This window comes from Apodemus sylvaticus, chromosome 6 (genome assembly GCF_947179515.1).
Source record: "Apodemus sylvaticus chromosome 6, mApoSyl1.1, whole genome shotgun sequence".
Lineage (NCBI taxonomy): Eukaryota > Metazoa > Chordata > Mammalia > Rodentia > Muridae > Apodemus > Apodemus sylvaticus.
This window is the reverse complement of record NC_067477.1, coordinates 43,679,022-43,693,572: the sequence shown is the minus strand read 5'-3', so window position 1 is coordinate 43,693,572 and position 14,551 is coordinate 43,679,022. Positions and strand designations below refer to the sequence as shown.

The following is a 14,551-nucleotide window of genomic DNA, read 5'->3' as shown; positions in this document are numbered from 1 at the left end:
GTACAGAGCTAAACAAAGAATTTTCACCTGAGAAATATCGAATGGCTGAGAAGCACCGAAAGAAATGTTCAACATCCTTAATCATCAGGGAAATGCAAATCAAAACAACCCTGAGATTCTACCTCACACCAGTCTGAATGGCTAAGATAAAAAAACTCAGGGGACAGCAGATGCTAGAGAGGATGTAAAGAAAGAGGAACACACTCCGCCATTGCTGGTGGGATTGCAAGCTGGTAATACTACTCTGAAAATCAGTTTGGCGATTCCTCAGAAAATTAGACATAGTACTACCTGAGGACCCAGCTATACCACTTCTGGACACATATCAAAGAGAAGGTGCTCCAACATGTAATAAGGGGAACATGTTCCACTATGTTCATAGCAGCCTTATGTATAATAGGCCGCAAGCTGAAAAGAACCCAGGTGTCCTTCAACAGAGGAATGTATACAAAAAAATGTGGTGCATTTACACAATGGAGTACTACTGAGCTATTAAAGGTAATGAATTCACAAAATTCTTAGGCAAATGGATGGAACTAGAAAATATTATCCTGAGTAAGGTAACCCAATCCCAAAAGAACACAAATAATATGTACTCACTGATAAGTGAGTGCTGATTACCTCAAATGCTCAGAATACCCAAGATATAACTCACAAACCAAGTGAAGCTCAAGAAGAAGGAAGACCAAAGTGTGGATACTTTGATTATTATTGGAAAGTGGATCAAAATACCCATGGCTCACAGCCAACCAATAGGCTGAGCATAGGGTCCCCAATAGAGGAGCTAGAGAAAGGACCAAGTTGGTGAAGAGGTTTGCAGCACCATAGAAGGAACACTAACATGTACCAACCAGTACCCCCAGAGCTCCCAGGGACTAAACCACCAACCAAAGAGTATACATGGAGGGACCCATGGCTCCAGACACATATGCAGCAGAGGATGGCCTTTTCAGACATCAATGAAAGGAGAGGCCATTGGTCCTGTGAAGGTTCAATGCCTCAGTGTAGGGGAATGCCAAGTTAGGAATGGGGGTGGGGGATTGGTAAGCAGGGCAAGGGGGGGATGGGATGGGGGTTTTCGGAGGGGTAACGATGAAAGGGGATACCATTTGAAATGTAAATAAAGCAAATATCTAATAAAATAAAATATACCTATAGTTAAGGTTTAGTGTTATATCTTACATAAAAATTAAGTTAATTAAACACTAAATTAACTAGAAAGTTAACTAGCAGAAAAACAAAAATAAAAAAAATTAAAAAAAAAAAAAAAAGCACTGACAAAGAATTTTTTTTCTTTTTCTTTTTTTTTTTTTTTTTTTTTTTGAGACAGGGTTTCTCTGTGTAGCCCTGGCTGTCCTGGAACTCACTCTGTAGACCAGGCTGGCTTCGAACTCAGAGATCCACCTGCCTCTGCCTCCCAAGTACTGGGATTAAAGGCATGTGCCACCACTGCCCGGAAAAAGAATTTTCAAAACTAGTAAAAGACAACAAGCCAGAGATTTCCAGGAGCTACAAAGAAACCATACCTGGGTAATCCTGGCCACAGTACTGAAAATCCATAACAATGACCAATCTCACCAAAGCTCTCCACTTCAAAAGAAAAGACAAACCTAACAGAAATCATTTAAACTTAAATGAGAGAACCCAGAAAAACAATAAAATAGCACTTTCAAAGTTCAAAAACTTTACTGTCAATATGGAACTTATATCTAGAAACTTATATCTATATCCTTTGAAAACTGAAGGTAAAGGAGAGAGAAGCCTAGTGTAGTCACATGTTTACCACGCGGGTATAAAGACTGACTGCAGAGACAAAGGATTGTAGGAGATTACTAGTACAGGACTCTTGGATATGACATTTAATAAAAATTAAGCTTTGTTCTAAAAATCAAAGTATGCTCAAGTATTAGAAAATGAATTGTAGCTGGGTGGTCTGGTCACACATGCCTTTTATCCCAGCACTCTATAAGCAGGCAGGCAGATATCTGAATACGAGGCCAGCCTGGTCTATACAACAAAATCTAGGATAGCTAGGGCTACACAGAGAAACTCTAGCTTTAAAAAAACAAAACAAAACAAAACTGCCACACCCTTAAGGAAAAAAGAAAGGAGGAAATAAAGGACTGCACTCCTGCGGGGATGAGGGCATTGCTGGAGTGTGGTCAACCTACAAGAGGCTGACACAACCTCCCCCAGAAACCATCAGTTGTCCATAGTTCTTCAGTTAGGGGCAGGCTCATAAATCCAATCCATTCTGTAATAAAATGTTGACTGAATTCATGAGTGTGTCTGTCTTGACATGGGCAGAAGGCACAACATCACTTCTGTCCTTCCTGACTCTGGCTCTTAAAGCCTTTGTACTGCTACTTCTGCAATGGTCCCTGAGCCTGAGGAAAGGGGTGTATACGGATAGTCCATTTGTTGGTGAGCATTCCATTTACACATCTTCTCTGCACTTGGACCAGTTTTTAGTTTCTGTGTTAACCGCTGTTCACTGAACAAAGAGATTCCTTTAATGAGGCCTGATATGGCACTATTCTATAGGGAATATGAAGTTAGAGGATAGTTTAATATAGTGTTCATTTAACAGAATGGTAATAATAGGTTCATCCTGGGGCCTATAAGGCCCCCAACAATGGGGTTGTTGGCCAGATTTACAGTAGCAGGAATGTGTTTCCTCATGTAAGAAATGGCTTAAATCTTTTCAATCAGAGAGCGATTTGTTACCCTGGAACATTTGTACCACTTTTGTAACTGTACCACGCCAACCATAACATTTAAAGACTTCTTTATTAATGGCCTTTCTTGGTCATAAAATTTTATCTCAGAGACAAAAACTCATCAAATGAAAACATTGCTATTGTTATTCTAGTTATTATCTGGGCTTCCTTTACTAGACTAAAATTTTCTTTATATTTTATTAAGAAAACGTGTTTAAAAAAAGAAAGAAAGAAAAGAGAAAAAGTGTTACTATCTAGAACTTGTGGTTCTCCTGTCCTCCTCTTAAGTGCTGGGATTACAGGTATTATGGCACTGCTTCTGACACTCAAAGTGCTTTCTAGAAAAGCTCTTTTTTTGGGTTAGATCCCCTTGATCCTCCACTGATACTCCACATACACAAAGCACCCCAAAATAATTAGTAAATGAGTAAGAGAGTGAGGGGCAAATAGCTGAGATTAGCACGTCAACTTCATTAAAATAGCAAAGATGTTCTTTTTGATCATAAATCGATTTTATTGTCATCAGTAAGTTAAAAGTCTGATACTAATATGTTTAAAATTCTAAAGACTGTTTTAATATTTGCAGGACTATCTCAAGCAGGTGCTGGACATTGATCTTCATGCTCAGATCCATTTTGGCAGAGTTTTTATGAAGCCAGGGTATGAAAATACTTTTATCTACTATATTAGGTTATTTGGATTGCTTTAACTAATCAAGTCTTCAATTCTTTGTTTTACACTTTTTATTATGGGTTTCTTATTTTAATAAAGAAAATATTTTAGTACTAGAATCCTTTTCATGTGTGCAGTTCCAGTTTGAAATAAGATTTCATCTTATGAATCAATGACTTTGGTAGAAACAAAGCAAAGAAATTTTCGAACATTGTTTCCTTTATAATTACCATGTTTAGTGCCTTCCCTCTCTTTCTCCCCATCCCTTCATTCTTTCTTAAAATAGTTTAGCATGAAAATTCTCAAATATATAGGGAAGTAGAAAACACTGAGCCCAACCACTTGTCCATTACTGAAGCCAGTAACAACCAGCATATGTTTATATTTGCTTCATCAATTCCCAACCTCATTTTTGGGGAAAGGTGGCTAGAATGTTTTAAAGCTACTTTTAGACATCGTGTCATTTTGAAAGGTCATAAGAACAAGAACATTGTCTTTCATAAATACAATAATATTGTCTTTTCTAAGAAAATAAAAAATGTTTTGTGTTATCTAATACCCAAAATGTCAAGAGAAAGAATGCTTTTTGTTTTATAATTATTCTAATTTGTGATTAAAGTAAAGTCCATTTGTTGTTCTTAGTAATTCAATCTCTATTAAATGTTTATTTCTCCCTGAACCTTTTGTTATTAGATTTGGGGTCCTGAAGTGGTAGTGGTGGTGGTTATCTTTGTGTGTTGTTTTGTTTTGTTTTGTTTATTTTTGTCATTGACTTGTTGGAGAAAATAGATCACTGTGACATGTCTAGTAGATAGAATGATTTTTTCTTTGGGATGTATTGAACTTGTTTCTCTGTTGTTACCTGTAAAAACTGATATTCACACTCAATTACTTTTTTTCTTCACATAAATACTTAATAATGGTGTTTAACATTGCTTCCCATTCTATCCAATGAGAAAGTGAAATAACCATACAGGAAGATTTTCACATTTCCTAAAACTAGAAAGAACTGGTGGGAGAAGGTCCTATGATGGTAAATCCTCAAAAATTCCCAATAGCAGTATTAATAAAACACACATGGTCTTCAGGCAGTAAAGGTACCATCTTAGATCCTGGCATTCATTGGGCACCTAGTCATACCTCATTGTGTAGGAGAGTGTTTTAGCACATGACACAGAAAACAGTAACCCTGCTTTAGGGTTATGCTCTGATAGGGGCTCATATGAACTGTGAGAAAGAGTGGCATGGGAGCTTAGCATTGTTGTAAGACAAATACCAGCCTGTACTCCTAAAGTCATCAAGGTTTGTTAGCACTGGGCTTCAGTTCTAGGTCAAGGATTAGGCTTTATCATAATTTAGCCTTATTTAGTACAAAGCTAACATTATCCATAAAGGACCTAGAAGAATGGCTCAGCCATTAACAGCACAAGCTGCTCTTGCAGAGGACCTGCACTCAGTTTCCACTACCTACATGGTGTTCACAATGATCTGCAACTCTGTTTCCAGGAGAATCCAACACTCTTCTGGCCTCTGCAAACACAAGGCATGCACATGGTGCACAGACATGTATGCAAGCAAAACACTCATATATAAAATAAAATAAATCTTTAAAAAACACAATTAACCCTATTCTCAATTTCATAAGATCCTTGGCAGTATATATCTGTACATGGTTATGAATGTCCCCCAATATGTCTATCACAGGAAAACTTTTGTTTTTGAAACTATGGGATCTGGGTCATTCTATTAACAATAACACTTTGGGTCAGGTGATGATGGCACACACCTTTGCTCCCAACACATAGGTGGCAGAAGCAGATGGATTTCCAAATTCTAGGTCAGCCTGGTATACTGACAGATTTCCAAGACAGCCAGTACTACACAGAGAAACCCTGTTATGAAAATCCAAAAAGTATATTAAAAATTAAAATGAAAAGAAAGAAAAACCTTTTGGGGCATTGAGATGGCTTTGGAAGTAAACAAGCCTGATGACCAGAGTTCAGCCTCCAGAACCCATAAGGTGGAAGGGAAGAGAAAGACCCTGAGTACTTCAGAGTCCTCTGACTTCCACATCACAACACAAAATAACTAATGGCCTCTCATATGCTAATATTGTATACTGAGCATTTCCCCAGTGCTTTTGAACAGAGGCGATTTGATCAGAGCACAGAAGACATCCCCAAAGCATGTCACTGTATTTCTCACTCCTCTCGAAGGGAGATTTGGTTGTGAGGAAGGAAGCAGAGGTTGCTTGTTTTCAGCTGTGGAGAATTAAGCACAGCTTGTGGTGGGGACACTTGCATCCTCAGCTCCTAGTTTCCAATGCTCAGCTTAGGGAGTTACAGATGTTTCTTCAGTTACACATGTTTCTTTTTCTCCCCTAAAATCCTTTCACTTTGGGACCATAATCGATGTATAAATGCTGTTAATTCTGATTTCAGAATAAGCAGTACGTGTTGAATTCTAAGAAAATGGCTTTCCAGACCTAACACACTTCTAGCAACAAGATATTTACAATAGTAATGCCTGAGTATAAAATGTTCTGTTGTAAATAGATCTTTTTTGAGTGAATACCTTTGGAGTAATTACCTCTTTCGTGTTTAAAAGAGAATTTAAAGTGCCCTTATACTTGATATTGACTTTAAATACAATTATCCATGAACTAATTTGCCACACCAGAGTAGCTTAGAAGTGGTCTTCCCTTAACTGGCTGGAATATCATACTTAACTAAACATAAGAGCTTGTAGGTTATTTGTTCTACTCACTGGTGGAACAAAAAGAAACAGAAAATCAAATAAGTTAGCTTTGCCCTTCCTACATACAATTGTGGAAATATAATTGTCTTTGATTTTTGAAGAAAAAGATACTCAAGCAAATGGAGATGACTCAGTCAGTAAAGTGCTTGCAGTAAAAGCATGGCACTCTGAATTGGGGTCCCAGTACCATGTCAAACATGGGTAGGAAGCAGAAACAGAAAAGAGGGAAGAGGGAAGGAAGGAGGGAGGGAGGGAGGAAGGGAGAGAGAGAGAGAGAGAGAGAGAGAGAGAGATCTTAAAAATATAAGGAAAAGATACTTAGCAAAGCATTATACAGATCTGCCATAGCAATGTAGCTGTTCTCAAGAATTAATCTGGGATATTATTTTTTGTCAAACAGTAATAATCATTGCTAAATTGCCTACACATAATCTAATCTTGTTCTACTACACAGCAAAGCATCAGGGACTTAAAATAAAAGGTCCAATTTCTAACTCTATTATAGACTATACTATGCTGACTTTACCTAACACGAACCTTAAAGTTAAAATGACTTTGGTTGAAAAATCTTTATTTTTACAAAATCTTAGTAGCTAAGTGAGATTGAACTAACTTTTTCATATCTCTGAGTTTCAGTTTTCTCATCTACAATATACTATGGCAAATTTCATCTTTTGCTACTGCTGTGAAATTTAAATGAAATAATGATTGCAATACATGAATGTTACTCTTAAATAATAATAATTAATACTATCATTATTGATGATATTACTGCACATATGGAAGAACAGAAGCACAGCTATATAGATATAGATAGCAACTTGAAGTTACACTTTATAAAGCAACCCAGGGACTTTATGATTAGAACCTGTATCACTGAACAGAATAATGTAGCTAAAAGTCATCCAAAATGCTACTGTTGCTTTATCAGTAATGAGTAAATGGTCTGGTTTTGTTGGTTGTTTAGTTTTGGTCTTTTAAGACAGGCTTTTCTCTGTGAAGCCTTGGCTGTCCTGGAACTTGCTTTGTTTGCCTTAAACTCAGAGGTAGGCCTGCCTATGCCTCCAGACTGCTGGGAGTAAAAGCATGTGCCGCCACCAACTGCCGGGCTGAAAGATCTGTTTTTAAAAATCAACCCATGAAGCAGTTATATGGGTCAGCAGGGAAAGGTACTTTCTGTCAAGACTAATAACCTAGGTTTGACCCCCCATATGGGAGAATAGACTCCCACAAGTGGTTCTCTGACTTCCATACATGAGTTGTAACACACACACTCCCACAGTAAATAAGTAAAAAAAAAAAAATTTAACGTCAACATGCAAAAATGGCCCTTCAAAATAAAATCATAATTTAGTGCATAAAATAATTAATTTTTGCCTCTTGGGAAGCTTTATTGTTCCCTGAGAAGTGTGCATCATGAAGGTTTGATTCATATATAAATTTTACAGCCAAATTCTATGTAACAATAGGAAAACAATGACTGTTCTCAACTACCTACCCATACCACACAGCCCTCTCAAATTTCGCATGGAAGTTCATGTCAGAATCTTGAGAAAGGTTGCTTTAACTTTGTTCTAGGCATAGAATTTTATTTATCTAGTTCAGAAACATCTTTGATAAGTGGAAGAGGTTTTTTATGGATAATGCTGAGTGTTGATTTTAAAAGATAAGGGGCTGGAGAGATGCTTCTGTAAATAAAAGCACTGGCTGTTCTTGCAGGGGACTTCGGTTCAGTTGCTAGTACCCACACAGTCCCTCACAGCCATCCATAACTTAAATTCCAGAGGATCTAATGCATGCTTCTGACCTCCTCAGTCACTGCATGTATGTACGTGGTGCATACATGCAGTAAAATACTCATACACATAAAATAAAAATAAATCTTTTTTAAAATAATTAAGATCAGAGATATCTATCTTGAACAAAGACATTTCTAAATGACTTATCAGGTAGTATTCTGATAGTAAGAGGAGAGTTTTAAATCTCCAACAAAATACTATAAATAACACTGAGTAAAGGGATAGGGGACTTTTGGAAACATTGGAATTATGTCAGTGCCTGTGGCACTGACAAAAAAAAAATAAGATACAGAAAATTAGGAAGTTTGGATACTTGAAAGCAGATGTTACTAAAGCGGTTGATTTACAAGTAAGGAGGTTTAAAGACAAGTCTACAGAAGAGCATTTTATATGGTAAGTGAATCACTCAACAAGAAATCTAGAGTCCTCAAGTCACCTCCTCTGTTACTTAGCAATCACAAATAAGAACACTCTTTTTTATTTCTAGCTTGCCAACAACATTTGCAACTTTGGATATTGATGGTGTAAGAAAAATTATTTTTGCACTACCAGGTAAGAATCATCAAAATTACTTTCTCCTTTTTCTAGAAAAATAACCCCCCAAATTTGGGGTTCTCAGATAGCCAGCCTCTAATCAGCACCACTTGACTTATAATCTGAATGGCCTCACTAATTGGCAAATCACTTAGCTTCTCTGAGGCTAGTTCTTCACCTGTAAGATGGACTGATACTAGTTAACCAGAATATTCTTCCAGGGCAGTCCTTACCGTCAGATGATAATTAAATTTAAGTGGGAAATCTAATGAATCTCACAACAAGAAGAACTGTCATGCATTCAAATACCAGATCACATATTATAAGGTGTGCCAGTGCCTCTCTGTAATTCTAGCACTCAGGTGGCTGAGGCAGGGAGATGATGATATGAGACTAGCCTGGGTTACACAGCGAGACATTGTCTTAGTGCCTAGCATCTCTCCCTCCCTTTATAGACACACACTCCCTTTATAGACACACACACACACACACACACACACACACACACACACACACAAGGTTGGCAATGGCTTCTAGTACAATGCTTCTAGGCACTCAGGAAAGCAGAAATGGTATTAAAAGCTGAGTATAGATCTTTCTGTATTTCCATGGATGACCAAGAGGTTCAGTTCATCTCCTCTGTAGCATGTGATTTGGTTAACTAGATCTCTAGTCTGTCTTGTTTGTTGTGGTTTGGTTTTTGAGACAGGGTGTCACCATGTAGACCAGGCTGGCCTTGAGTTCAAGAGATTCCCTGCCTCTGCCTCTGAGTTTTGGGATTCAAGGTGTGTACCATCCAGCTAGTCTTCTCTGTCATTCTGTTGGACTCAGAGTGACTCAGAAGAAGTAGACTTAACGGTCAGTCACTTCTGTCATGCCTGAATGTATTGGCAGATATAATCATCTGACAAATTTTTATGTGGTGTAATATAAATAACTACTTGGTTGACTTTCAGGAAATCCCGTATCAGCTGTGGTCACCTGCAACCTCTTTGTTGTACCTGCACTGAGAAAGATGCAGGGTATCTTGGATCCTCGGCCAACTATCATCAAAGCCAGGGTAATGTTTCCTAATGACCACGAACCAAAACTGAAGCCTGAAAACAATTTCTAACTGCCAAAAATAAATGCCTAGGATTTTAGAGTTGTTTTTTTATCATAAATGTATTAATATTCTCTCCTTTGTGGTGGAAAATAGACAGGGAAATTCACTTTTATTTTCCTCCAATATCTCAGAAGTCAAAAGTACTGGTTGTTCTTCCAGAGGACCTAGGTTTGATTCCCAGCACCTACACAGCAGCTCACAACTGTCTATAACTCTGTCCCAAGGAGTCTGATACCCTCTTCTGACCTTATCCTCAGGCAGGGTATACACATGGCATACTGACATACACAGGCAAAACACACATAAACATAAAAATAAATAAAATGTTTTAAAGTTTAAAAGTACTTAAAAGAGCTGGGCAGTGGTGGCACATGCCTTTAATCATAGCACTTGGGAAGCAGAGGCAGGCAGATTTCTGAGTTCAAGGCCAGCCTGGGGTCTACACAGTGAGTTCCAGGATAGCCAGGGCTACACAGAGACCCTGTCTTGAAAAACCAAAAAAAAAAAAAAAAAAAATACTTAAATGAATCCAGAGAGCAAAGCTTCAAACTTCTAGTGGGAACAAACCAGTGAACAGAAATTAGCTGGCTCCACTCATTAGACCTGTGCGGAGTAAGAGGTGAAAGATCATTTCCCCCAGGGAAGTTCATAGAGGACAGAAGTTGGTCTGCCTGCTTTTATGCAATTGCTGTTCAAAAAATTCAGAAAGGGTAGTCAAAGGACTAAAAAGAAATCTGGCACTTCAAGAGGAAAATGGAGACATACTCAAACAGTACTGGTCAACAGGAGCAAAGGACTGCAGGGAGACTCTTGGAGGTTAGAGAACCTTCCTCTACCAGCACTGCATGTCTAACTTCTACCCAGATAATTATACATGGTCTGTAGTACTTGTGAGTGAATTTATTGACATCATATACTACAGAACCAAGGTATTAATTCTCAATAACTTTAAGGTAACTTTTAAAGTGACACAATTCTATGATTAGCTGAACAAAGGGAATATAAAACACAGAAGAAAAAATAATAAAATATTACTCAGGATACATAGTATAAAAATATGTAAGACAGCTGGAAAGATAGCTTGGAGGTAAAGGCCCTTGCTGCTAAGCCTGACAACCTGAGTTCAATCCCTGGGACCCACATGACTTCCTGAAAGTTGTCATTTGACCACCCCCCCCACACACACACACACACATACATGTATGCTGTGGCACATGCATGTGCAAATGAACACATACACAGAAATTAAAAATGTTTTTGAAAATCTGGGCCATCAACAGTAAATAACATTGATACTTTTATTACTGGACATTTGTGGATGAAAGAAGATAAGACCATCTTGTTTCCCTAAATATCACTTAAATTCAACTAACTGGACATAGTGTCCTGTGTCAATCACCCCTCCCTCAGAAAGACCTTTTTTTGAGTAATCACAAAGAGATATTACCTGGAATGTTTACCAAAATAAGAAACTGAGATGAAGTAAGAGGGAGGGGAGGAAGGCCAGCCATGAATGAAAATTATGATCTGATAAAAAGTCAAAGTTCGAACAGTTAGATTTATACAACCAACCCAGTAATGGAGAATTCATTATAGTCACACTTGCTAAACTGAGGAAGCAGGGGGGAAATCCACCATGTTCAAAGAGCCCCATGACTTATCCAACACTGCAGACCTCTGTGGAATCCTTATGTTTATTTCTCATTTTAACATCCACCATCTCCTCCTTAAAACTGGCTATATAACAGCCATGTATGTGGCTACTGAAATTTAGTACTGGAGAACATACACACACATACACACACACACAAAGAAATTAAGAGAGAAGTACGAAATAATTTAGGAGCACTTGGAAGCTATGCTTCCAGCAAAGAAAATATAAACAATATAAAAAAGACTATTGAAAGTAGTTCTGTAGATGGAGAGGTGAATAATGCCCAGTACACATTAAATCTGCAATGAATATTGCTGCGTGGATGGACATTGAATGTGCTTGTTAGAGCTACCTCCTTTCAGTGTTAAGATATTGCTTCAATTTCCTGTTTCATAGGTCAGGGTCCTTACAAGACATAACAAGAGACTTTTTTCATCTGTCTTTTCCTCCATTATAAACACTGGCTTCTTAACATTCTTTCTTTTTTTACCATAGCAACCAGTACCTGAACTTCCTGTATTAAAAATAAGATGGGAAAAAAGATGGAAATGACAGAGATAGTAGAATGACAAGGACATTATCTATGCTCACTCTGTTTTCTGTACTTCTGAGAAATGATCAGGGGACCAATTCAAATCTCTTTCCCTCTTCATGCTGTAGTTATCGTGTGATGTAAAACTGGACCCTCGCCCAGAATACCACCGGTGTATACTGACTTGGCATCACCAAGAACCATTGCCCTGGGCCCAGAGTACAGGTCAGTCATGCACACCTGCACACCCACCAGGATCCCCATGCACCCGTTCTCAAAAATGAACCACAGTTCCAGCTATGGCAGTCATGTCTTTTCCTTGGTGATAACAAAATGAATTATTATTTCTCTTTTTAAAGGATTTGGTGAAATAAATTATTCTTAAACAATGTTGACTTATTTTACTGAACCATATTTTCTAGATAAACATTTGAAATATAAAAATAAAATTAGATTTTGATCTATTCATTCAAGCAGCCCTTTGAACATGATGGTGGGTAGGAAAGGAGGGCACAGTATGCATTGTCCTGAAATGTGAAGAGAAAGCAGAATTTATAATATAATCTTTTTGGACTCTACGAGGTGCTGGTAGATCTTAAGGACACAGAAACCTGTGTTGATATTTCAGAGTTCTAGCTCTGAAAAAGAGCATATTAAACCATTGTCCCCAACTTTTCTAGTCCTATTTGCTCATTTTGATTCAACTCCACAAAAACTGTTACCTTTTGATAGAAGCTTCTGTATAAACTACAAACATCAACCAACAGTGACATGAGCCTTGCCATCCCAGAGTTCTGCATGCAAGCTGGCCAGCGGGCCTCAGACCTTTTGCATCCAGTAAAAGTTAAATAAGAGAGTTTATAAAGTGATTGTACTTTGTCCGGCACCTAAATGGTAGCTGATATAATTGCTATCCTTAAGTTTATAAAAAGGTTTTATTTTTATATAAATGTAAATTCCCCCCTGAAGTGAGAATTTCTATGGCATTTTATGATGCCATAAAACCTTATTCTTTTAAAATATATAGCATTTGTTTTTAGGGTTTTGATGAGAAGGTGAAGGATGTAGGACATGAATTTCACCTGGAAAGGTACTGAAAAGACTGATCATCTCTCTCCCTCCATCTTGGAGCTCTGCACTTCCATTTGCTGGCCTCTCATGTCTGCTTCCTGATGCCTGTGCTGCAGTAATGAGAGTCTTTCATTCCAGGTAATCAGATGAGCAGCCGTCTGATGAGCATGCGCAGTGCCAATGGATTACTGATGCTACCTCCAAAGACAGAGCAGTACGTGGAACTGCACAAAGGCGAGGTGGTAGATGTCATGGTCATTGGACGGCTATGATGGTGACCAGCAGGAGAAAGTTTTGATGCATGTCCACATACATTGACTGTATCCTGTAATATGCAACGGCACAGCTAGTTTTTCTGATCTGGATAAAAGTTGATCTGTATAGTCAACATCTTGAACTATATTTCAAATGAATTTAAATACCTTTTAAAGAAAAAAAAAACACCTAAGAATAAATCTCAACAGACAACTCTATTCTGATTATATCAAAGCAAAAATTTCCTTTCTTGCAAATTGCTTTGTGTGTTCAATGCTAGGTCTGATAGCGATAGCTTTTAGTAGACAGCGGTAGGTGCCTGCAGAACTTGTGTTTTTCTCATCTTTAAATACAACTACTTATGCTCTTAATCAAGGCTGTCTGCTTCTTTATACTAGTGTAGGCAACACTTGGATTTCCCTTCTTAGTATGCTTCATAACTGCTTTACAGACAGCTTTTGCTTGTTCTTTATCATGTATCTCGTGTTTATGTGCACCATGCCAAAAGAGGAGACTGCGCGGAGGCCCCATCCTGCCGCAAGAACCTTCCCTGCTGAGCACCCAGGGAAGGTCTCAGCCTAGCAGTCTCATGGCACAGTATTTGCAGGCAGTAACTGGATACCTTTTATTTGAACAAACAAACTGGGGAAAATGCTTCCTTAAGTGCTGACAGCCTTTTTAACCAACACATTTAAAATTGTACAGAACAAAAATAAAATCAAAGACTGATCTTGTACAGATATTAGTGTTACCAGCATTCATGTGGAAATCAAGAGCAAAAACAAAATGTTAAACAACTCTGTACCATAACATTTTCTGTAATGATAATGAAACTTAATGAATAAAAAAAATCCTTGATCATTATTTAAAAATGTATTGTGCGGCCTTGTTATTTAGAAAGAGAAGATTGTTGCTCCATTCTGACAGAACTCTGCCTAGATAAGAGAATACCCTAACAAGGTTTCACAGTAAGAGAGATTGAAATTATGGTCTGATACAACATTGTATCGTAGGTGTTTAGAAAAAAAATAGTACTGGAGTCTGTTAGTAAGAGAACTGCCCATCTTCTCATTTTACTGGTGAGGCTGGATAAACAGTAAGCATAACTAGAGGAAAGATGATTTATTGTTTAAGAAAAATATTCTCTTAGGTATCAACTTTGGATATGTATAGTTCTTTGAAGTAAAGGGAAAAATAAGTTATGAATCAGAAAATGTCAGATGAGTGCCTGGAATTTTAGGGATTTGGTTTGGCTTGGTTTCATCAGGCAGATTCTCCCTGGTTGCCCTGGAACAGGATTTACCTGCCTCTAACACCCACATGATGAGATTGAATACGTGGGCCACCACAGCTGGCATTAGGACTTTATTAAATACTGTTTGAAAAAAAATAGAAATGTGGAGGTTTTGTACTGCCCTTTGAAAGTACACTTTGAGATATCTCTTTTTAATA

The 14,551-nt window shown here is 37.8% G+C and overlaps 1 protein-coding gene across 3 annotated transcripts in view; it reads left to right on the top strand.

Moving 5' to 3' along the window:
* The window catches only part of Gphn (gephyrin), a 447,337-nt gene extending 433,377 nt beyond the window's left edge, over positions 1–13,960 (top strand). For all 3 annotated transcript variants that reach the window (XM_052185596.1, XM_052185597.1, XM_052185595.1), the window contains 5 exons: positions 3,307–3,380; positions 8,436–8,500; positions 9,439–9,542; positions 11,902–11,998; positions 12,983–13,960. In XM_052185596.1, coding sequence (XP_052041556.1) covers positions 3,307–3,380; positions 8,436–8,500; positions 9,439–9,542; positions 11,902–11,998; positions 12,983–13,116 — 474 coding nt within the window. In that variant the 3' untranslated portion in view covers positions 13,117–13,960. The remainder of the gene's footprint in view (positions 1–3,306; positions 3,381–8,435; positions 8,501–9,438; positions 9,543–11,901; positions 11,999–12,982) is intronic.
* The last annotated feature ends 591 nt before the right edge of the window (positions 13,961–14,551 follow it).